The 25583-nt window shown below is 40.8% G+C and overlaps 1 protein-coding gene across 2 annotated transcripts in view; it reads right to left on the bottom strand.

Moving 5' to 3' along the window:
- The window catches only part of FMN1 (formin 1), a 394055-nt gene that overhangs the window by 183485 nt on the left and 184987 nt on the right, over positions 1-25583 (bottom strand). For both annotated transcript variants that reach the window (XM_039247265.1, XM_039247266.1), the window contains 2 exons: positions 19293-20068; positions 14098-14248 (listed from right to left, as the gene is read on the bottom strand). In XM_039247265.1, coding sequence (XP_039103196.1) covers positions 14098-14248; positions 19293-20068 — 927 coding nt within the window. The remainder of the gene's footprint in view (positions 1-14097; positions 14249-19292; positions 20069-25583) is intronic.

Raw genomic sequence — 25583 nt, 5'->3', positions numbered from 1 at the left:
CAAACCTTGTCCATTTCTACTGAGCTTCCATCCAGGTTTATCATGCCTCAGTTTTATATATGAAATAGTAGCCAAGGATTGAGAACTATTCAAGGAATCCTCTAACATAAAATACAGATGTCAGAAACAAAAAGTACTAAAAAGGGACTTGGAAGACAGAACAGAGGTAGTAAGCAAAAAACAAAACAAAACACCAGGGACCTCATTACAAATATAGATTCTCATTCACTAGGAAGGAGCTGGAATTTCCCAAAACAGGTAAAGAAACTATGATTTATTAACACAAAGTGAGGAACTACTAATACTTTTGAGGGTCTCAAGCTTCCCTACAATTTTCCTCCAAAGGACCCACTCTTCTGGTTCTACGTCTATTATTCCTTTGCTTTTATTTATTTTTTAATAAAAATCACTTTGTCACAAATGTATGATCCCATAAACTTTGTAGGTTTCCATATTTTTGACCTTCAGACCAATGAGATCATTCATGACTTTTTCCACTCAACATGTTGTTTAGAAATCATCAATGCGGATGCACGTAGCTACAACCTACCTCTTTTTCAAAGCTGGATAGTTTCTATTAATGGACTTGATCTCAGTCCATTCATCTACTCTAATGAAAGTGTCACTTTTAGATTTTTGGTATTATAAACATAACTTTTACAAACATTCTCATGGGAGTCTCCTGGTACAAATGTGAAGACTGAACAGAGGGTATACACATGTTCACATGAACTAGATAAAGCCAACTTGCTTTCCAAGTAAATGGAACTGACCATCCAATTAGCATAATGAGGATTCCTACCATTCCACATCCTCCCAATATTTCAGTTAGACTTACTAACTGGCTTTTTGCCAAGCTGGTGGGTCCAAAATGAGATTGCTGCATTTCCTAGCAGCTGACTTGTTGATTATCTCTTCACATGTTTACTGATCATTCATTCCGTGACAAGCCTCTTCACGTCTTTTGCCTATCTTTCTAATAACAGAAGTTGATCAATTTGTCATTGATCAGTAAAAATTCTACATGTATTTTTGACCGTAATTCTTCTTCAGTTATACATGTTATGAATGTCTTTCCCAAGCTTGTGGCTTATCTTTTCATATTCTTTGTGGTATCTTTTGATGAACAAGAGTTTTTTACTTTAAGGTACATATTTCTTATTTATGTTTTTTGTGTCTTTTCCATGTGAGGTTAAAAGATATGCTCCTATATTCTTTTTTAAAAACTATTAACTTTTTCCTTTCATGTACTTGATACATCTGGAACTAATTTTGATTCATGATGTGAGGGAGGGATCTATTTTCTTTCTTTTGGGCCATATATTCAACATTTAAAATATTTTTTAATAGTCAATTTTACTCTCTGGTCTGAAATACCACATTTATCACATACTAGTTTGCATATATACACTGACTGATCTTCCTTCTGAACCCTTTAATTCTTTCCATTAATCTTTGATTTGTTTGTTTTCTGGGCCAATTATTACCGTTTCATAACGACTTTATTTTTCTTGATATGAGGTAAGGTAAGTATCCTCTGGATTTTTCTTTTTCAGATTTTTTTTATCTTTTGGAATTTTATGTTTCTTACTCCCTTGCTTTTTTAAAAAATAATTTTGCCATAAATGCAAAACTCAGCTTTTCATGTGTTTAGGTGCAGACCAGTTGAATCATTTTTTGTGACTTTTTCACTAAGCATCACATTTAAGGTTATTTTTGTAAGGTTATTTTTCAACATTTGCTCTTCCACACAATTTTTTAGAATAAGCTTGTCAGATTCCAAACAATCTTCTTTAGATTTTGATTGGAAAATTTTGATTCAAATTTCAAAAATTGATTTTGAAACTAGAAATCAATTTGGCATTAACTGACATCTTTACAATATTGACTTTCCCATTCATAAGATCTCTTCTTTTATTTAGGTTAACTTTAATGATTTCAATATAGGAATTTTTATTCACTGCTGGATTCAATCCTCTGTTTACGATCTTCACATCTGTCTTAGAGAAAATGGCCTGTAATGTTTCTTTTACCTCCTGTCTCTGTCTGATAGTGCCATCAAAACTATATACCAGCTTATTTTCTATTTCCCCAAAGTATTTTGTGTAAGAAGGAAATGTTTGTTGTAATCAAACCATCTGGTCTCTGCAAGAAAATTTTAAACAACCAATCCAATTTCCTCAGTATTTATAGGCATTCAGGTATTCTGTTTCTTCTTGACCCTATTTTGGTAATTTGTATTTTTCTAGGAAGTTGTTTATTTCATGTTCTTTAATTGCCAAAAGTTTGCTCATGCTATTCTCTTATATCTTATACATTTCTACTGTATCTTGTAGTTACTTTTACTTTCCTAATATTTTTATATGTTTGTTTTCTAAATCTTGCCAAAAGTGTATGGATTTTATTATTGTTTTCCAAGAACTTTTAACCTTACTGATCTTCTGTACTGTGTTTTAAAACTTCTTTTAGGGGCACCTGGGTTGCTCAGTTGGGTAAGTGTCTGACTCTTGATTTCGGCTCAGGTCATGAGGTCATGGTTTGTGAGATCGAGCTTTGAGTCGACCCCCGTGTCAGTAAGAGCAGAGCCTTCTGGGGATCCTCTCTTTCCCTCTCTCTCCGTCCCTCTCCTGCTCACTTTGTGCACTCTCTCTCTCTCAAAGTAAATAAGCATTTAAAAAAACAAAGTAAAATTTCTTTTAAATTCCCATTCTTATCTTTTAAAATGTAATATCTGGTTGAACCATATCAAATTGTAATATTTGATCACAGTTGACCTCAAAAAATGGCTTTTCTTGTCATTTCACCTAATATTTTCTTCTTTTTTTTCCTTTTTCTAGCAATTAATTTTGGAAGCTAACTTATTTTTGAGCTATTTCTTTCCTAATAAAAACACTCATGACCATGTATTTTAGCTGCATCCTTGAAGTGTTGATAAGCCATATTTTTATTTTTTGAGTTACAGTGTTTTCTGAGTCCCATTATAACTTCTTTCTTGATCCATGAGTTATTTACAGGAATGTAAATTTTAAAAGGCAAGGAGTTTTTTGTTATTGACATACTGAAGTTGTCTTTCTGTTGATTTATAATTTCACCTTAATCAGAGGTGTGGGCTATATGAAAAACTGCTTGAAATTTATTGATATTTGCAGGACCTTTTCATTTTTCAAAGTTTTTGAATTCTGCTTAACTGTTAAAATTATACCCATATATTATGTTGGTGAACATTAATAAATGATTCTGTATATTTCGTTAATATGGAAGCTAACCTAAAATATCATACTTTGAGTTCCTTCATGACCTAAATCAGCCATTCTAGATGTGTTTTTATTTATTTGTAGCTTACCATGTTCTGAAAGGATTCAAGGAGCCCCTGCCAACAGCTGGCACACTTAAAATTGTACCACAAACACAGATTATCGTGAAAGCCAAATAAAAATAGTACTAGAAAACGGAGACAAATTTTATCACCTTTTTGTTTTATTACGCTGCCTTCTCTTGGCACACCTTGAGGACATTCATCTCAGAGCGTCCAGCTTAAATCCCTATCTTTGAATTATGCAGTTGTGTCCCAGTAAGATGCACAAAGAAAGGACTGAGTAAAACAGACCTCCTGTAGCTCTCTGGGGGCTCAGAAGCCATCACTGAGTGAGAAACGGGGCTTCTGGTTGAGTCCAACTTTCTGTTCTCCTTTAGTGGTGGCACTAGAGGATTCTCACTGCTCTTATTCCTCCTCCTCATGGTAATGTTGATGGCGATGATAGCATGGCGGGAGCAGCAAGCACAAAGCTAAACACCCTTTCGCGTAGGTACTGTTACTATTCTCAGTTCACAGAGGAGGAAACTGTCCAAAGTAGCCTTAGAAAGATGAAGGCACTTGCCCCATGAATAAAGTGATGACTTAGAAAGAGACCCAGGTTGAACCACTCCCTTACCACCTTCTGTCCTCAGACTAGCTGTGGCTCTCGGTGCAGGGTGTGCTGGAGGAAGCAGCTGGGCAGGGTTCAGGCTTCTTACAGCCTTGCCCCTGGCTTCCTGGTGGCTGGGGGCGAAAACCAAGATCTCAGCTGACAGGACTCACAGACCAGTGCAGGGGATTTGGACCCATCTCCTTCTACATACATGTACCTTTAGCCTCAGACCCTTACCTCTTCCTTTGGTGGCACATGAATGGCTGCCATCCTTGAGAGCTGAGTTGTTCAGATATCTCCACACCACAAGAGAATACATAATAGACAACAAAGATGTCACAGGGTCCCAGTTTCTCCAAGGTCTTACAAAATCAGTCTAAACATCCTACGCTTTGGACATTCTGTTGCTACATTCTGAATCACATTCTTCCCTAAGCAACCATCTCAATCTCTCATTTTTTCCATTAGTAAGATGATTATAGTACAGAGTGATCTATAATGAGCCCCAGCTCAAGTAATGTGGCTTTCAGTTGGCTACATTTTAAATAAATCTGTCTTTGTTAATTAATGCACCTTATTCCAGTGTTGTAAGTAACATTTGTGTTCCGAAATTAGGGTAGAAGAGAACCACGCCCAGAGTAGAGGATCCAAAATCCTCAAAATCAATATGAATGCAATAACCACTGGAAAGCAAAGTTTTAAAGTTAGTTTTTGTGCTTGCTGTACATTAAGGAAGTTGTACTAGAGTCTACAAGGGAGTAAAAAGTGATGTGATAATTAGGTCATGAATTAACCCCCTGGAACTTGCAGCTCTAAATTATTTTTAAAGACCCCCTTCTCACCTCCTAGGATATTTTGCGCATGCAAAATGCCTAATTGACTAATACGGTACCTAGCATAAAAGCTAATTAATGAAAATGAAAACACTAAAACTCAGGTTATTTAGGAACCAGAGCCTGGAGCCAGATCGCAATTAAACCACTCTTGGGTGGAGGAAGGGATGGAAATGCCCAGTAGGTTCCATCTGGCGGTTTCGGTGGGTCAACCTAGAGCCTCGTGTTCTTTTCCAGTCAGCCTTTCCACTCTCTCCTTCCCATTACAGTGAGGCGCTAAGGACAGTCCTCCTAACGCAGCACCGGGGAACTCCCAGGCTCTCCCACTAACATGTAAGGGGCTTGGCAGCTAAGGCATCTAGCTGGAAGCTAGCATGATTCGCTAGCTCTTCTCAGCCCAATCCCTTTTGTCATTCATTCCACCGGAGGGGCCCCTAACCTTCCAATCTCATTTGTACCCCACCCAGGAGATCTGATAATGGTCCTGGCAGAGCTGTGGCTTTTTATAACTTCTGGCAGGGGCCTCGCTGACCCATAACATGGCTACACACATGATTTCTTCTCATACTGTCTTTGTAAATTGACCATGGCTAACCTTGCTGCCTTAATCAGATCAATCAGAATAACACTGCTTTAGCTGCTGCACGCTGGCAACCTCCTGGGCTGAGGCGTGACTCAGAGTCAGGCTCAGATACCGAAAGGCAGGCAGGTTTTTGAGTTTCTAGTGGTCTCAGGTTTCCTTTGCTTTTATCACAGTTGGTGAGCTTTGTAAGGCCCTGTGTTTACAGCCATGCAAATTAGCCTCAGCTGGAGAGAAATCAGGTCAGGCCTAACTATAATCAAGCTCTGGGCCAGAAGGTATTTTATCAAAAATGGAAAGTGTGGCCATAGTAGTGGGGTCACGCCAGACTGTCCTGAGAAACTCGTGGACGGCTTTGTCTGATATAACCTGAAAGTATGCCTTGGACGCTGGACCCTGGAAACTCAGAGAGACAGAAAAGGACAGAATGGCGAAGGGCCACACCAGCCGATGGGGGCTGGCCAGCTTGACCCATGGTTGATGCTGCCAAATGCATTTTTGGATAAGTAGAGACAAGTGCGAGAAGGGAAACATGGAATCTGATGGAAGAAAACTGTGGTGTGAGGCCGGTTTGCCTTACATCCCATGTTACTCATTGATGAAGCAAGGGCCTAATTTGCAATTTCTTTCTACTCACACACTTGTATACACTCAGTGTTAAAATGTGTGTGAAGAGGTCCCCACACAGATGTGATCTAATAGTTTGCATCTGGAAAGCATCTTTAACAACCTACACCATGGATGCCCCACCAGTTACAGAAACTAAGGCCACAGAGGTTACGTGACTGGACACACAGCAACTGCTATCTACTTACCTTTAAGACAAGATCTCTGGTGCCTTCCCACTGCTGTCTTGCCCATCATATTCCCTGTCCTTCAATACCCCAGGACATAAAGAAACTTGCTTTATTTTAAAAGAATTCTCTAGGACATGTATGTCTCTTAAGATTGGGGGCTACTGACAATTATTCCCTGAGCTTCTGCACATCTATGATTCATATAACGTGGCATGATGGTGTCAAGCAGCTCGATCTATCAGACGGTGCCTGGGTCCGAGCACGGAGATGTTGGTTCCCACGTAATTCCCTTGTCTATCTTCTAAGTAAAACCAAAGTGGTGGGTTTTGAGTGTTCCTATTTGCAAAGTGAAAGTAAAGTCATGACCAGGTCATTGTAATTCATCAAATTAAAGTTCGCATCTTTTGACAGATGAGACCTAAGACCCAGAAAATTTAAAGATGTTGCCCGTGATTCAGTAGTCGGTTGAGGTCAGAGCCAGAAGTAGAAACCAGGTCTATGGACAGCAAAGCCGGTGCTTCCTTCACTAAACAATGACCAGGGAATGAAACTCAGCCTTCTGAAAGTGAACCTGAAGTCAAAACTTGTAGTTCAATTTAGACCAACAGACCATTTGTCAAATAATTAAGAGCACAAGCTCTGGGGTTGTTGTTCGATTCATTTCCTTACCACTTAAGGGTTGTGCGATGCTGGGCAAGTATGGTAATCCCTCTATGCTGAAGCCTACTCACCCACAAAATTGGAATAGTAACCATCTTACTAGGTGCTTGTTATTCTTAAAGAAGTTAATACATGCTCAGTCACTAATCAAAAACCACTTACTTAGCATTAACTGTTATCGTCACTACTGAAATCTTTGTCATCTTCACTTGATAGACATTACATAAATGCAAGGAATTACTAAGACTGATTTCTGTCCGTTATCAAGCATGTGCCTGGGAAAACACATGTATGCACGGTGTATACTGGAGATGTGTGCACTTTGTAAAGCATTTATGAGTTTAGCTGAGAAAGCATCCAGTGTCCTGATTTTGTGACTTAAATACACATATAAGGTCTTTGCCTGTCTTTGTTATAGCCTCACATCCTTCTAGCTCCAAAGTGGAGGCCAGAGGAGTCGCTGCATTGGCACTCAGCCCTAAATTGCTGTCAAGCTCCAGCTCCAGCTTACATCCCAATCTTAGTCTTACAATTAAGCATAAATGAATGAGGTCCACAAAAATATATGTAAGAATTCAAAACTTTCTTCAACCAAGAGGAAAGATAGATACTTTTAAGAAATATAAATATTTAGGGGCTCCTGGATGGCTCACTTGGTTAAGCATCTGATTTTTTTGGTTTTGGATCAGGTCACAATCTCATGATTTGTGAGTTCAAGCCCCATGTCAGGGCTGTGTGCTGGCAGTGGAAAACCTACTTGGGATTCTCTCTGCCTCTCTCTGACCCTTCCCACCTCCTCTCAAAACAAATAAACATTAAAATATATATACATAGAATGATTCTCTCATAGCCTATCTTGTAATAGCCAATGTTTTTGTTTTTTAAAACAAAATCTATATTCAAATAAATCTTCACTCCCTTTAGATATGGAAGATTTAAACAATTCTGTGTGTGTGTGTCTGTGTCTTGTGGAGGTGATTCCAGGATCAGTTACAAAAGGGCTAAGTCTGATACTTCATGCATTTTTATACTGCAATCATTCATTCTAAGCACGGGAACTATGTCAAATAATTGTTTCTATTCTGCTAATACCTACAAGCATTTCTAATATGGACTTGGCTCCCAATACTTGTCATCTTATCGTGTGGATAATTTGCTCTCAGGGTCCACAATGAAGAGAATTAACATGGCTCAGGGAGGTGCTGAGGGGCAGTTATTCTCTTATAGCTTCTGCTGCTCCCTGTTCCAAGAAGCCAATTTAGCGCTGTATCTCGGCATTCTAAGATGCCCTCTTGTGGTTGGGGCAGGGTATGACCATCCTAAGGATACTACAGTTGGCTTGAGGTACAAGTCCAGATTGTTACTGTTTTAACAGCCAACAGAGAAATACAGTTGAACTCCAAGAATAATATTCAGATTTAACATTCTGAAAGAATCATTGATATCCATATTTGACAAGCCCTAGCCACCTTTTTTTTTTTTTTAAATAAGTAAATAAAGTAAAAGTACAACTTAACTTTTTGGGCCACCTTATTTCCAAATAAAATTTGCAAGGCAGAACATTTGTAAACGAGTGCCTGTCATGGAATAGAAGCTCCTGTTTGCTTTTGGTAGGTCTGGCCAGTCAGCAGCCATTAAGCTGAAGAAGAGGGAGGCCCTTATCATTCCAGCTATCACTCAAGGAATCTGGACACAGCACTAATGACCTCGAGGTCATATATTGGTGCAATCAACACACGGGCAAGATAGTTCACTCGTTTCTACATATGATAACCCCATAACCTCACTGCTCAGTTTTCAAACACATGAGAAATATAAGGGGTTGGCAAATCATCCCCACTCCTCGGGGGGAAATCATGCACATACCTTACTGAGGCAGCCCAGAGAAATTATCTGTATACAAAAGCTGAAATTATATAAACTTGGAAGGCAACAGGTTATGAAAACCCTATAAATTTATGTTTGTGCTTCCAAACAATGTTCTTCTTCCACCCTTCTCCCCTCCCTGCCAAACTGAGACACCAAGTCTGGGAGTTGAGAATTACAGCCATGATCCTCGCCAAAGTGACCAAATTACAACTGAAGGCTCTTGGCTCCAGGAAGTTTCAACAGACTAGCGTCTGCTGAACCATCACAACCCGTCCCCGGCCGCCCTCCGCCACCCCTAAGTGCTCAGGGAATAGCCTTTATCTCATTAATTCTTAAGAAGTCTCTATGAAAAAGGCAGAGGGAAAGGATTTTATGTAACCTACAGAGGAGGGAAGAAGCGCAGAGATTATTTATAATTCAAAGTGAGATCGTGGCATTTCAAGAGAGGAAGAACAGTGACAGGCTGTGCTGATTTCTGAGAGTTGTAGGGCGAGTTTGGGAAGCAACTGGAAAGTGTATCAAAGCAACAACTTCCCCAACAGGTACCAGGAGGAAGACTCCCAGACAATGGAGGCAGATTCCTGGCTCTGCGTCAAGGTGCTGAGCTACCTTTCCCAGGAACAAATGTAACTTGGAGACCGTAGAAGTATGGCACAGTGACAGTGGAAACTCTGTTCTATGGTGCAAAAGACTGTACAAACCAATGTAAGATGAACTACCAGATGTCTGTGTGTGTCATTAAGGGAAGTTGTAGAAGTCTATGAATCCTGGAAAACAGGAATGGTCTAGAGATGACCAGGAATGGACGTACTAATGTTTTAAGACTCCTCAACAACCTCGGGAATCAATGACATTCAAGAATTTCTTCATAAAACATTCTCATTAGTTCATAAACTAAGACTACTAATGCACAGTTCTAGGAAATAAAGTACTTTCATAAGCATGATTTCATTTCATCCTCATGACAAGCCTGTAAAGAGTTGCTATTCTCCATTTTATAGAAAAGGAAATCTATGGGGAAAGTGAAATGATATGCTCTGAGGTTATCAGGGCCCCCTCCCCCCCGCAAAAAAAATAAATAGGAGCCGGTACTGAGTGTTGGTGGTGCTAAAAGGAGCTGACATTTGCAGCTTCCATTCTCAATTTGGTGACTGCCATGTCAAAGTGGCAGCACGGTCTGATGGTCTGGTGTCACAAATGAGGTTGGCGCATGCCTGAGTATGGAATAACAATCTGTGTTCGTATTACAGCTAATATTTATTTATTTAACATTTTTATTCATTCTTGAGAGACAGAGAGAAACAGAGCACAAGAGGGGGAGGGGCAGAGAGAAAGGGAGACACAGAATCCAAATCAGGCTCCAGGTGCTGAGCTGTCAGCACACAGCCTAACACGGGGCTTGAACCCATGAACTGTGAGATCATGACCTGAGCTGAAGTCTAGTGCTTAACTGACTGAGCCACCCAGCCGTCCCTACAGCTAATATTTACAATAGTTGGTAGAGTTAAAGGAAAACAATATATCTACGTATATTGTTGTTGGAGTGATACCTAAAGTATCTTTTTGTTCTAAGATTTACCTTCCAGGGGCGCCTGGGTGGCCCAGTCGGTTGGGTGTCTGACTTCGGCTCAGGTTATGATTTCACGGTTTGTGGGTTCGAGCCCCACATCGGGCTCTGTGCTGATAGCCAGCTCAGAGCCTGGAGACTGTTTCAGATTCTGTGTCCCCCTCTCTCTCTGACCCTCTCCTGCTCACACTGTCTCTCTCTTCCAGAAATAAATAAAACATTTAAAAAAAAATTTTTAAGGTTTGCCTTTCTGCTGAGAGATTGACTTTGAAACAAAAAAACTTGGGATAATTTCACAATGTAGGAAATACTTTGGATTTGTACAAGTGTGGCTGTATTCTGTTGATTTTAATAATGGCTACTCTCATTTATAGATGTCAGCTTATTCATCCCAATAAAATCTGACCATTGTCGATGAGGCAAACTCATGTTTAAATTAAGGGGAACTGAAGACACATCCTGAGGCTCTTGTACATTCTCTCAAGTGTCTGTCACTATTAATACCTTCCCAGTTATAAGTGTGCAAACCCTTGAAGTCATGTCATCTTCCTAGGCCTCAGTTTCTCGTGTGCCAAATGAGGGTACTGAATTCAATGACTGGTAAGGTGCCTTCTAATTTTCAGATTAGAAGATACTATAGAACAGAATCCCTGCCCAATTGAAGAGTATATGCATCTGTTTATTGATAGCCACTGCCAGCGATGAGACCTTCAGATGCTCGTATAGAAGATGAAATAGAAACCAGTGTCTGAGTTCGAGTTCAGCGTAATCTGGAAAATTCTGACTGTTCTTCCTGACCTAGAAATGCAGCCACACGGTGGAAGGAAGATGGGCTCCACTTAAGAGGTATTCATATGAGGGTCTCCATGTTGGCTGAGCCCCTACAGCCAAGATTCAGAATGCTCGAGTTTCAAGTCTCCAACATATGCTCCCTCCAATCACTATAAATAAGACCGATTTGGCCAGTGTTCCTCCTGGTCACCTTGTGTAGGAATCATGCTGTGGTTAGGCTGATGAAGCTGGCCTCTGATGCCGAAACTCCCCAGCTGCTCAAAACCTCTGTGATTTAGTTTTACTTTCATTTTAAGAGAAACAATCAAACAAAGAAACCTGGCTCTCAGAGGAGACCAAGGAATCCATCTTGATGTGTGAAATCTGACCACGGGCACAGAGAGAAGGCTCATCAGGGACAGGCTTAGAGCTTTCTGGCATGGATCCAGCTCATTTTTTTTTAGTTTAAAACTTAAAATCTCAGCCCTAATGTAAGCCACCAGTGCACCGGATACCCCAACCAGTCTCAGGACCAGAAAGCCCAGTCGATGCACATGCTTGCCTCCACCTCACGAGAAACGTGGAGACTATACATGTGCAGAGATCCTACGGGATGCTGGCCACCTCGCTGCTCAGAAAGATTAAAAAGTTCAAATGAAGGGTATTTCCCCCCTCAGACAGGGAAGCAAAATAAACATATCAAGCACTAACTGCCTTAGTAGAAATCCTCTGTTGAATAGGCAAACAATTATGAGATAAGAAGTAAGAATAAACAACCAAATGCTTCGATGTTTTAAAAAAACAAATTCTTTGATGTTTTAAAAATACTCATTTACCAAAACAGAAATAATTAGTTTTATGAGTAAATAACATGTTACCAAGCATCCAGAGGGAGGAACAGAAGGGGTAGGACCAATCTGGGAAGAAAGAGAGGACGAGTCAGTTCATGTGATACTGTGTAAGAAAACATTCAGGGGAGTTCCTGGGTTAACCACAAGAGGCTCCCTGGAAGAGGCAAGCCGAGGCTAGCTTTGGAATACATAGCTGCTTCTTTGGCCTTTCATACAGAAGCGGTAGTGTTCTGTGTCTATGGATGGGATTTAACACACCAGCTGGCCCTTAAAGCACACTTATTTCCATCTTGTATGAATCTCACTGCATGCGAATACATTGTATTAGCTGACTTCTTACCAGTAACTAATAGTTTTATTAGAAAAGTTTAAAATGTTTCATGCAATATGTCCTCTTAAAAGAGTTGGTCTGCTTTTTAGTTATTTTTAGTGTCACATTTTTCCTTTTTTTAAAATTAATTTATTTATTTTGAGAGAGAGAGAGAGAGAGAGAGAGGGAACACACATGGGTTGGGGAGGAGGGCAGAGAGAGAGGGAGAGGGAGAGGGAGAGGATCCCAAGCAGGCTCCGCATTGTCAGCACAGAGCCCAACGTGGGGCTCAAACTCAGGAACCATGAGATCATGACCTGACCCAAAATCAAGAGTTGGACGTAACCAACTAAGCCACCCAGGCTCTTCTCTGTCACATTTTTCTCATGAAAACTCAATTCCAATGAACCTGACAGGTGAAAAACTCTGATCATAATTTTCATTCATAATTCAAGTCAGTGGGAGAAGCTGATTTGATTAACAGAAAACTGGATTCAGGTATTGGTCATATTTTCCCCTGTAAGGGACACTGATTTCCTAATCATAATGTTACTTGAGATAGGAACCGATGGATGAAGCCTGCTCTATAACTTAAGAATAAAGTGTTCATGATAATATCACTCATTATTACACCTTTCAAAACATTTCCTTCAAAATCTCTTTGATTCAATTTCACAACATCCTTGTGGGTCAGGTAGACTCAGATATCGTTAATCTTGTTTTAAAGAAAAGGAAAAATATGGCTTAGAGAACACAGACAAGCAGCCCAAACTCACAGAGCAAACCAATAGCAGAACCATAGATGTACTGCACTGTCTCCTCGGCATCATCTATGCTATTATCAAAACGCTAACGCCGAGAGATCACGGCAATGACTTCAACAGTAATGTAACAAGAGTAGCCGTCATTTGTTGTGGGCTGATTGTGTCAAGAACTGTGCTGAGCATGACATATCAATGACCTCATTTAACAACTACTTACAATAACTACTTACAATAACAAAAACTATGAGGAGTCATTATCTCATGTTACAGTGAGGGGATGGAGGCAAAGAGAGGAAGAACTTTGAGCCAGGTTGCACAGCTGGTACACGGCTCAGCTGCGATTCAGCTTCACATCTGCCTGATCGCTTGGGGAATCTTGAACTTGCTGTCCGATGTAAGGCTGGCGGCCTCTGACGTCAGGTCCTCTGGTCTTTGCTTAGAAGTCAACTTCTCCAAGAGAACTATTCTGAGCGCTCCATTTAACACTGCAACCCCGCCCCCACCCTGCCAAAATCCATCTTCCTTACCCTGCTCTACCACATGGTTCAGTGTTTTGTTAGTAATGCTGACTGTTAATGTAAGTGCCACAGGGCACGTGTCTTTGGGGTTTTCTCACCAACATTTCCCAGACTGTGCTATCCAATAAAACTTTTTATAACGACAACGTTTTTCATCTGTGCTATATGGTAGCCGCCAGCCGTAAAAACAAAACTGAAAAGTGGCAAGTGCCACTGAAGGCCTGAATTTTTATCTTACTGCGCTACTTAAATTTAAACAGCCGCATAGGCCTAATGGCTACAACACTGGACCACATGGGCCTAGAGCAAAACCTGGCATAAATACACTCCCTGTAAACATTTGGGAAATGGATGGATTTATACCTAAGTGAATGAGTAAGATGTTTTCCATATAACATACACACTACATTCCCTAAACACAAATTAAATTTTGTATTTTTTCAACAGAATAGCTGGAAAAAAGTCCAGATTAAATTAAGAAAATAGCTTGAAAATTCAGGTACGACTGAAAGAATAAGCGCAGATTTCTCTAGCTACTGACTTCATTTTTGTCATCAGTGACTTAAAACCTTCAAAAACATTTTTAGAGAACAGAGAGATAGCAAACCACCAGCACATAATGAATTCCCACATATGACAAAAAATACAATTACTATAGTCACCCATTACCTTTTTGACCTTATTCTTTTTCTCATAGGTCTCTGACAGAGGTTTTTTCTTCTGCTGAGTTGTGTCTTTGGAAAATAAATACTCAAATTCACTAGTATCCCGAATATCAGGTTCTTCTAAGGAATCCCATAAGGTTGGTGTAGCATTTTGGCTTAAAAGAAAAAATGACAAGTTAAATATTAGAATCAAATCAGATGAGAACAGAATACATAAAACCTCTAATTCACTTTGACTCATTTAAAACATATATGTGTGTGTATATACATATGTGTGTATTTGTGTGCATGTGTGTGTAAATATACATATATTATATATATCCTAATATACATAGGATATATATATCCTAATAAAATATATTATATATATTATATGTATTATATATATCCTAATAAAACTGGAAGAAAAGCTTTTTTGTGCTATACCTTTTTTTTAAAAGTCAAAATATACCACAGAACATCATAGCCAACACACATTTCTAAAACTGAATGATCATTAGATGCAATCAAAGAGAGAAAGATCTAGAGAAAACATGCAGGACCAGAAATCCTGGGATTCACATAACTGAGGCCATGTAAGGTGTTTCTCTCTCAGTCTGTGGCATTTCCATGATGGGTAAAAACGGGCATCATGGCAAGCTAAAAAGATAACCATTGGCACATTTATGCTATAATTATTTTTTTTAATTATTTTTTTAGAGAGCGAGCGAGCAAGTTAGCGAGAGGGGGAGAGGGACAGAAAGAGAAAGGGACCATGCCCAGCACAGAGCCCAAAGGAGGGCTTGATCCCATGACCCTGGAATCACTACCTGAGCCAAAATCAAGAGTCAGATGCTCAACTGACTGAGCCACCCAGGCGCCCCATTAATGGGATGATTCTGAATAACAATTCTTGAACAGAAAAAAATTCTTCACCTTCTCCTAAGGGTAAAGATTTACCTTCTTGTTGGACTTCTAATACTTTTAAAAATGGTTTTCAGGATTAGCTTGGGCCAACTGAGGGCAGGACCCATCATTTGTGAACAGACTAAGGTCATTTAGAAATACTTGATTTATAATAGTCCACCCCAGTGACAGTATTAACAATGAAAACAAACCAAAAAATCTCTCCTGAATGAGTCCCCACAGGGATTTCAGCTAAAGTAGTCATGGGGAGGAGGCTTTGCTTTTGTTTTTTGCCTTTTTTTTTTTTTTTTTTTTGTCTTCAAATAACAGGGGCATCCTAGTTTTGAAACAAAGACAAGGAAGAAGATATAAAAAATCAGGTATAGAAAACCTGCCTCTGTGAGTGGACGCAGAGGGGTTACCAACCAGGCTTCCGTTAGTTAGAACACATTTTCCCCCAAGTGTCTCCTTTCTTATTTTTATATATGTTTAATACCCATGGACAGACAAACATACTGTTTCATCTACACACTGTTTTTCTTTTTTTTTTTATTTTTTTTATTTTTTTTAATTTCTGAGAGAGAGAGACAGCGTGAGCAGGGGAGGGTCAGAGAGAGAGGGAGATACAGAATCTGAAACAGGCTACAGGCTCTGAGCTAGCTGTCAGCGCAGAGCCCGACATGGGGCTCGAACCCATGAACCGTGAGATCATGACCTGAGCCAAAGTCGGACGCTTAACCGACTGAGCCACCCAGGCACCCCTACACACTGTTTTTCAAACATATGAATATATATTATGATCCAGAATATTTGTAAGTACTCACAAATATTTTTTAACGTGTGTTTTCTCCATCAATGAAAACTAAAAACTATTATTATATGGGATGGTCCATACAATTTTTGATGCTAAAAGGCAATTTTCACATTCAAAACAGGAGGGAAAATGGACTTCTCAGACTCGGGTGTTCACATTTTGCTACATGTCTACCTTTCCCGTTAAATATGAACATCATGATCTGTTCAGACTCACTTCTCTCCACTTTATAATTTTTCTAATATAATATTTGAACCATTTAAGAGTATATACATGTGACATGTACAGCATACAACAGTATAGTGAATACCTGTAAAATCATCACCCAAGAGCTAGAAACTTTCCAATGAAGTACATCCATCCTTGTGCTCCCACCTCAGACATCCCCCTACCCCCCGCCACTCACTCAACTCTCATTTGAAACAGGAACACCATTAACATCAAGGGCTTATCGCCAGCTGCACTAAGGAATGGGGATCTCAATGGCTGAAAAGAGCCAAGGGATTTTGGAGCATGCAGCCTGGTAAGGGCTGCTGGTCTGGGCCGCAGGGAGGTTCTGGGAGGATGAGGAGAGGGTGTGCAGAGGGAGATGGTGTGATGCATAAGGGAGATTGTTCAGACCCATCCATCCCCCACCCCTTCCCCATCAGTGCACCTGCACTGCTTAGCCCCAGCTCCAAGGACTCTGAGCTCACGATAGCATGACTAGTGCTGCCACTCACTCCTATTCTAGAGTAAACCGGCTTTGACAGGTTGTTCACTTCACTACCATTTACTACACTTTTACTACACATCGTTTCTATGGGAAAAGGCATTTCCAATAATGAATAGAAGACCTCTGGAATACTACCTCTCATTGAGTTGGGGACAGTTGGCATTTGGTGGAGGAGTAACAGGGACTTGCTCACAATAGACCATCTCATTTGCTATAACGGTGAACTCCTTTTCCATCACTGAATGTACAATTCTAGCTCAAGAGAAGAGGAAGAGGAAGGCAGGAGGAGGAGGAGGTAGGAAGAAAGATTGGGGAGGGGGGAAATGTTGGAGGAGGAGGGAGAAATGGAGGGAGAAGGGGAAGATACTCACAAGGAAGACTGACATTTATTAGGAAACCAAAAAAGTAGATAGATGAGGATTTCTTTTCCTTTAACTAAACATCTCTTTCCTATTCTAGAAACAAGAACACAGACACCAAAGAATGCAAAATGGCAAAAGTTCAAAATCAGCTCATGTTTGGGGTGTCTGAGTGGTTCGGTTGGTTGAGTGTCCGGCTCTTGGTTTTAGTTCAGGTCATGATCTTGTGGTTCATGAGTCTGAGCCCCACGTTGGACTCTGTGCTGGCATCGTGGAGGCTACTTGAGATTCTCTCTCTCTTCCCCCCTCTCTCCCCTACCTGAGCTCTCTCTGCCTCTCAAAAATTAAAAATTAAAAAAAAAAGTTCACGCGAGTAGTGAAAAGCAATCTAGGTGGATGAGAGGCAGTGCACATACAACAGAAAAAAAAAAAAACATTTTACTCCTGGTTCCCCAGAAGACCAAGACCAAGAGCAAAATTTGTCATGCATCCATTACACAAAGTGCTTACCCTCTGGTTGTACAAAATACTAAAATACCATTTCTTCTCTTTGCAAGCAAGGCACCCCAAACAATTCTAGTTTTGTACATGAACAAAATGCTACACAGAATTTTTACAGCCTCTTAGTTTAAAAGAAGTACTCATGCTCTGAGGGTACAAAATCACCTTGAGGGACCCATGGTAAAAGAGAGTAAATGTGTGGAGGGGCAGGAAGTGGCCATGTTGCTGTCTTCTTGCAGCAAAGTCAGTACATTCACCTACATTTCATTTTGCTCAACACTGAAGCCCTAAACTTATAGTGAAACTAATAAGGGCTTGAGAACTGAATTGTTTTCTTTCTCAAAATGGCCAACTACATAAGGAGGTAAAACGTAATGATTGTCTCCAGCTTGACTTTGTCCTATCTTGAATAGTGAGCCAGGGGCCCGTATCCCAGTGGTACTGTTAGATCACCACTGTGGTCTGGGATGTTGGTAGCTTATGAAATCTTGAGGGGAATGGAGGAGAGACAGGCTAGCGAGGCAGGTGTGGATCAGCTGCACGTGCTGTCAGAACACACTTCCCCAGGGCTGACAGGTGGGATGCATCACCTTGGAATGTCTGTACATTAATTTGAGAACATTAATAAGGGAACAAAACTTGAAATAAATATTCTGGGAAACTATTTCTTAGGAAATGTCCTCTGAGTCTTGAATGGGACAAAAGGAATAAAAGGAATAATAGTACTTTAGGTAATCGTTAGGAGCTATTTCAGGATCTCTTCTCCCCGCCCCCCTTTAATGATTCCATTGGGAAATAATAAAGTATCAATGTTTTAAAAAAGTAACAGGATTTCCCACACATGAATTCTTGGTCCTTATTCTTTGGTTAGAGGAAAGGGGCCAAGATGAAGCACATAATCAACTTAGTTCACCACATGCTTAGTTTTAAGGTATTCCCAACTCCTCCTACAGTGATTTCCAGTTGCTTTATAATTGTGAATTTCATGGTATTTTGTTTAATATACTGCCTTCCACAAGCAAAATGTTACATAAACTGAAAGATTCACCACCACCCAATGATTTGGGGAATAAGTTCAAATACTTATGTTTAAAAATAGGATTTCTATTTGCTGTTCTTTACAAACAGATGAACTTCAGATCTAGAGATTGTCAAGCAGCAACTCAACATCTCTCTCACTGTCCTCTTGACAGACTCTGAAAGGAGGCAGAAGAAATTAAATTCAAGTATGTTTGAATAGAAGTGTCCAAGCAACCTTCCTTGCTGCTTTACAGAACCCAGCTTAACAAGCTATACAAACGGAAGATGTGCCACACCGGCACTCTCTCTGAAGGACAACAAGGTAGAAGATGTGAGGGCATTTAGCAGGTAGGGGAATGAGAGGTCAAGCAGAGATTTCATATTTTATGACTCCCCTGTGACCTAAAGAGCTAATGACTCAGCTATGTCTGGTTCTTCTAATAAAACCTGAAAAATTACACGTACCTGTTAAGAATCCAGACCATAAGGTTGATGATACCATCTAAAGACAAGACAGATATTCTAAACCCCTTCAGTGAACCTACAGGATAGGTTCAGGCTCAGCGTCTTTATGATTACTTGCTAGTTGTAGGGATGTTGCAAGAAGGCTTTAACTTAGACCAGAGCTCTTCCCTAAGAAGAGTCTATAAAATGGAAACTTTATCTTACAGAAGGATCTGACATTGCATGCACGGTTTCTCCCAGCATCACAGATAAGACCTGGTGGAGACAGACATTGTCTCCCTCAAACACTACAACCTTGTTTATCCAAGGTATTCACTATAAACCACATTTGAGAATGAATGTTGGGGTACACAGATATCCAACTGGTATGAATAAAATGTCATTTGTGCAAAATCCTGGGAATTCACAAGCTGAGACTGGGCCCGCAGAGTTGGGCTTACCTTTTATCACTTATTTGGATTCTAGTCCAGTATAAAGGCTTCATGGGACAACTCGGCTCAATGGCTGGCTTCCGAGGACATTGGCTAGAAGAAGAGCCAACTCCGAAGAAGAGTCCAGGAGGAGGTGGAGGTGCAAGTCCTGGTGGTGTTGGAGCAGGAGGGGGTCCCCCACTGTTAGGCAGAGCAAGGGAGTTGGGAAGTGGTGGCGGAGGGGGAGGGGGAGGAGGTCCGGCACTTGGAGGCAGAGGAGGTGGTGGGGGTGGAGGCGGTCCAGCACTAACAGGTGGTGGTGGAGGTACGGGTGGCAAAGGTTCAAGCCCAGGAGGGAGGGGAGGAGGCGGAGGAGGAGGGATGGCTGTTGGTAGGGGTGGCGCGGGAGGAGGAGGCGGTGGCGGCGATGACTTTTGCTGACTTGGTGAGATGCTTTCCATAGCCTGAAGCGGTACATGGATGTCTTTGTTGTCATTTGGGGGAGACAGCTGGCTGAAAGAGGAGATATTCAGCTTCTTGGGTATTATCTGGTTACTTCTGACAGTCTTGCCTTCCCCTTCACAGGGTTTGAGGAACGTCTCTCTGTCTGTCTGGATGCACACATTTCTGTAGGTCTTCGGGGGTTGGTCATCATCAGTGGAGACACACGCATCTCTCATCTCCTCACATCCTCCTCGCCATCGGTGTTCAATCTCATGTTTGAGATTTTCAATGGTTTCTTCTAGTCTTGTTGTAGCCACTGCATGCTCCCCACGGATATGAAACGCCTGAAGTTCAAACTGAGCCTGTAGAGAGATGAGTGGGAAAGAAAGCAAAGATTGTATAAAATCAAATATACCAGAAATGAAAAAAAATTCAATACCATCCCTCCGCCACCATAGCTCAGGACATGTCAACACAGGGAAACACAGGGATGTTCTTTTCAGAATCCGACAGGGAATATATTTAACTTTATGAATTCTCCAAAGACTTAGATAGCTGGAGTAGAGGCTTAATTGTATCCAGATTGATCTCATGGGGAATAACTACCATGGATTAAGGCTTAGAGTAAAACTGTCCCCTAAGAACTTTCACCCAGTTTTAATATCAAAGGCAAAACAAACTATTCAGAAAGACTTGAACATGCTTGAATACATCTTTTATTACTTTTGGTTTGGAAAAAGATAACTCTAAGAAAAAATGGAGCTCCGTCTGGCTGTGTCCCTTAGAGACACACAGTCTCTAAGTCATAGTCTCCCTTAGAACACCTCTTCTATGCCGTGTCTGGGCCAACACAGCAGAAACAAAAGGTGTGAGAAGAAGCTATAACACGTGTGTATTTTTTAGAAGTTTCCATATCAAAGCTGTCTCTGATCAGTGTCTGTGTCTGTTTCATAATCTTTCCTAGTATAGTAATAAATAAGCTATACAAGTGTACAGAAGATGAGAATTATTAAGATTTGCTATTTTTCCCTTCTACATGCCAACATTTTAAACTGTATTTTATAAGACATTCAGCTTTTCCACACTTCTCTTTTCAGTTACTACAATGCCTCGGGTCTGTGGTTTTACACTTATTAGCACAGAGCCGGCAAGCACTCAGTCATTCAAAGTCATTTAGCCTATTATGGTTAACCAGGAAGCAGTCAAATTTATGATGTTATTAGGGTTTCCAGAATCCAGGTTTATAGTAATTAAATATTTCTGGTGAATTTAGTTAATGTCCGCTTTTCTCATTGGATTATAAACTCCACAAGATGGACCTGCCCCCATCTCTGGATCCCAGCAGCTGATGTGACAAGCACATAGTACTGGAGAGATGGGTTGATAAAAACCACTGCGATGGTTCTTATCCAGTCATTGTTCTAAGGACCTTCCTTATGGCCTAACAAACTCTCTCCACTGTAATTTCAGCCCACCAATATCTTGAACACCAAACTGGATACAAGCACAGATCCCTTTTGCATTGAAAAGGTAAAGAAATATTTTAATGACCTCATCAGGGAAGGTAAAGACTTACGGAGATTCGCCACGTTCATTAAGACAGCTTTTAACTATATTTTTACTAGCTCATTTCCCTCATGAACCAACCCCCAAATAACCATGGTCAGTAAAACTAGAGTCAAGGTTTTTCTAAAGTTGGTTTTCTCATATGTGGACATGGCAGCCTGATGCAACTCGGAACAAACTGGCGAAATCCAGACACTGTCTATTTCTTGTACGGCCCAGGGGGTTGGGCGCCTGAGCTCTGGATTTGTACTAGCTGGTCCGCATCCCAGCTTAGCCACTTGTTAGCTTTATGACCTCGGGCAGGGAGCTTTGTGTCTTCAAGCCTGAGTTTCCCCAAGTGAGGAGGATTGTGAGTCATCTCTAGGGTTCTGAGAAAGCTATATAACATCTGAATAAATGTTACTACTAATAATGTACTGTTGCTAATGATAATATTTGAATAAAAGACTAACAGATTTCCAATCGTTCTTCAAAATTTCTAAATAATGCCACCCTTGTGGAATGATGGGCACAAAACCAAGAAAAGCCTAAGTGAGTCTGGATAAACAACGTACTACAAATACAAAAGTTTACCCAATCTTTCAGGAGTTCTACTACCAAATACCTGAAAGTAATTTCAAGCTTCATTCAACTATGTGATTAAGATAATCTTTGTTTCAACATCCTGCCTGTCGCCATCTTCCTCTCCCTCCCCTGCCCACCTCTATCTACATCCCAGCCCTGATTTCCACAGAATCGTTTGCCAACATTTCAACTTCATTATAGTGACAAGTTCAGTTCTGTCACATCAGACTAACTCTTGGTCCTTGTTCTTAACTAACCTTCTTCCAAGGAGGTTGAGAGTAAAATAACATTGAGGAGCCAATGACTTCACTCAATTTTCAACTTCTTAATAATAGGAACAGGTTACAAAGACATGTTCCACAGAGAAACTTCCCTTTTATCACATGACTGAGCTGTGTCTGCAGGAATTACCTTGGTCTCCTCCATCCACCTCTTAACCAATGATCTCCTGAAACCACTGAAGTTGACATATGTGCCTATGTATTGTTTTGGTGGTTCTGTAATGCATTTGCTGAGTGCAGTGGGTAGAGCACAAATTGGGCAGGTTATTTAATCTCTCTGGACCTCAGTTTTCTCACAAGTAAAATGGGGATACTAACAGGTTCCAACTCCTGAGGCAATTAGGAAGTAAATAAGTTAATGTATGTAAAACAACCTATAAAGGAGTGTTTGGAACATAGTAGGTGCCACATAAGTTGGCTGTATTATTGTCTCTTCGCTGCCTGACAGATTCCAGAGGCCAGTGGCTATACCACCTTGCTTTCGGCTCTCAGCAGGCTCCCCACAGCATGCTTTATCCGTCTAAAGCTAAAATAAAGATACTTTCTTTAATCCCTTCTAGCTATTGCCCTTTCTTTCTCACTGCCTCTTCTTCACAGCAGATTTTTTGGGGGGGAAAAAGCACACAACTCTCTCTTGATATATTTTCTCATCTATTTCCCTTTCAACCAATTACATTTGACTTCTGCCTCCTTGACCCCCTAACTCACTGAAACCCTGTGATGTGAGTGTTACATTTGGTCAGCACGTTTCAGTGATGCTGCCCTCGAGGCTGCATTGTTAAAGGTGAACTGTGCCCATACCTTGAAATTCTCCCCACTTCCCTGAACTTTTTAAGTTTATTTTATTTATTTAGAGAGAGAGAAAGGAGGGGGAGAGAGTGAGAGGAAGAGGCAGAGAGAGAAGAAAAGAGAATCCCAAACAGGGCCCATACTGTCAGCCTAATAAAGGGTCTCAATCTCACAAATCGTGAGATCATGACCTGAGTTGAAACCGAGTTGGACACTTAATTGAATGAGACACCCAGGAACCCTTTCCCCGAACTTCTGATATACTTTCTCTACCCCTTTTCCTCCCCTTCTCAGTTCAGTCCAAACTGCGGACTCCATTTATCCCTTAAATGTCGTTCCCCAGGCATCTTCCTTGCCATTTTATCCTCACATTACACAATCTCTCTGCACCATCTTGTGTACTCATGTGGTAAACAACACTCATTTACTACATGTACTGTAATTTCCAAAGTGGCACCTTAAAGTCATAATTCCAACCATCCTCCTGACTGGCCTACCTGCTTGTTTAACCAGCCACCTCAAATTCAACACATTTGAAAATGAATTCATCATTGCCAAACCTCAGTTTGTTCCTCCTCTGAGATTCCTTCCTGCAGTTAATGGCATTGTCATCTTCCTGGTACCCACACTCAGAAACCTGGATGTCATACTGGATTCCTTGCTTTCTCTCTCTCTTTCCCAACATATTACTCATCAACAAACCTCACTGATTTTTCTGATTCATTCCATTCTTTCCATCCCCACTGCCTCAACTTTTCACTGGGTCCTCTTTCTCTGGACAATGGTAACAGCCACCTAACTAATTTTCCTGACTGCAGTTTCACCCTCCTGGTTTCAGGAGAATTTTTTTTTTTTAATAACTGCAGAGTTTTATTCCTTCATCTCTCTTCAATAATTGGCCAATATTTACAGACTGACACTGAAACATGGACTGAAGTCTCCTTTGATCGGTTTTCTGTCAACGTTCTGTGATCTGGGCTCTTGCCTCTTCCCCATACATGCCCTGGATCCCACTCTTGCACAGCACCTCCCTCTCTCAGGACCATGTTCTTCCATGCATCTGGGACTTTGCAAATGCCGTCTTCTGTCAATTCCCCTCCTCTCCTACAAACACCCAAAGTAAGGGGACAGATTATTAAGCATAGATTCCATGGATGGCTTCCTCACAATCTGTATTCACTGACTGAAGAATTAATTCCCAAATAACAAAGAAATACTGAATTCCCATGTATTCCATACCAACCTACTGGGATTATAATAAGAAACCCTCTGACCACTGAAATTCAAATGGCCCAAATAGACAACTTACCTTTGCCCTTCCCTGTTCACAGCCCCTCTCAATCACTCTGATTTTGTCTTGGTTGCGCTCAGCAACTCAAAATGATTAGAAAGTACTAAGTACCTCATTCATTCTGCAGCTGTCTATATCCTACCAATTATTTTAAGGTGTGCCTGGCTCGATTACAAAGGAAGTATCTCAAGTCCACACATACTATGAATTGAATCTTTGACAAAGCTAGGTTTTAACCCTGTTTTCCACTCTACTTCCTGTTAAGTCCTACTTCTACTTTGCACATAGAAACCATGTGCTATTTCCTCACCTTAATCTATAGCCAGTGATTTGCTATTTTTCTGCAATCAACCCCAATGTATCATTTGAAAGCAGATAGGTGCTGAGGTTTGACATCTTTCCAGTCTTCCCCAAGTTTTATCTACCAGATGCCATCTATGTTTTATCCATCTTATTTTTACTCATAACTTGACTGCTTCTACTGCTTTCATTTTTACTTATAGTTTCTTCTCATTTGCAGTAGCCCTATTAATCTACATCCATCTCCTTCTAAGGAAAATTCAAATTCACAGTCCTTAAGAGAGTAATCCCAATTAAACCATTCTTTTTTAATCATCCTTTTTCTTATTGGAGCTACTTTTATCTGTCTAATGGAGTGCTTCTCAGCCTGTTCCCTATTAGAAACACTGAGAGAACTCTGGGTACCTGGGTGACTCGGTTAAGCATTCCACTCCTGATTTCAGCTCAGGTCACAGTCTCACAGTTCGTGAGTTCTAGCCCTGCATTGGGCTCTGCACTGACAGTGTGGAGTTCTGCTTCAGATCCTCTCTCTCCTTCTCTCTCTGGCCCTCCCCTGTCTGCTCTGTCTCTTCAAAAATAAATAAATAAATAAAAGAAAGAAAGAAAGAAAGAAAGAAAGAAAGAAAGAAAGAAAGGAGGGAGGGAGGGAGGGGAAAGAAAGAAGGGTGTGTAAATTTAAACAAATAGATGGAAAGCCTTGGATGTTATTAAAGGAGAAGATGAAAAAGCACACTTAGAGTCTTCCGTACCCAGGCACTTCTGACTACCTGAATTATTTATCAGGTGCGCTGCAGTTAGGCTCCAAAAGGGTTATGAATTCTTAGTGGTGTCTTTGACCTGTGATGATTCTGAACCCTCAGTGTCAAAGTGCCCTGTCTCCGCTAATGGGCCCTGAAGGCCAGATGAGGCTGGGAGGGCCACTGTGGTCTTCCCATTTTCTTTCCTAATTCCCCGGGGCCACCCCTCTGCACACACAAAGCAGGAAAGACTAATTTCTTTCCCATTTTCTCAGCCCTCTTTGAAGGTGTTTCTCTCGAAGTGCTCTGTACTGCAGACATTTAGAGCGATTCAGTTTATCTGCATCAT

The sequence above is a fragment of the Hyaena hyaena genome, unplaced genomic scaffold (assembly GCF_003009895.1).
Source record: "Hyaena hyaena isolate Hyena2069 unplaced genomic scaffold, ASM300989v1 scaffold_292, whole genome shotgun sequence".
NCBI lineage: Eukaryota > Metazoa > Chordata > Mammalia > Carnivora > Hyaenidae > Hyaena > Hyaena hyaena.
This window is presented reverse-complemented; position numbering and strand designations above follow the sequence as displayed.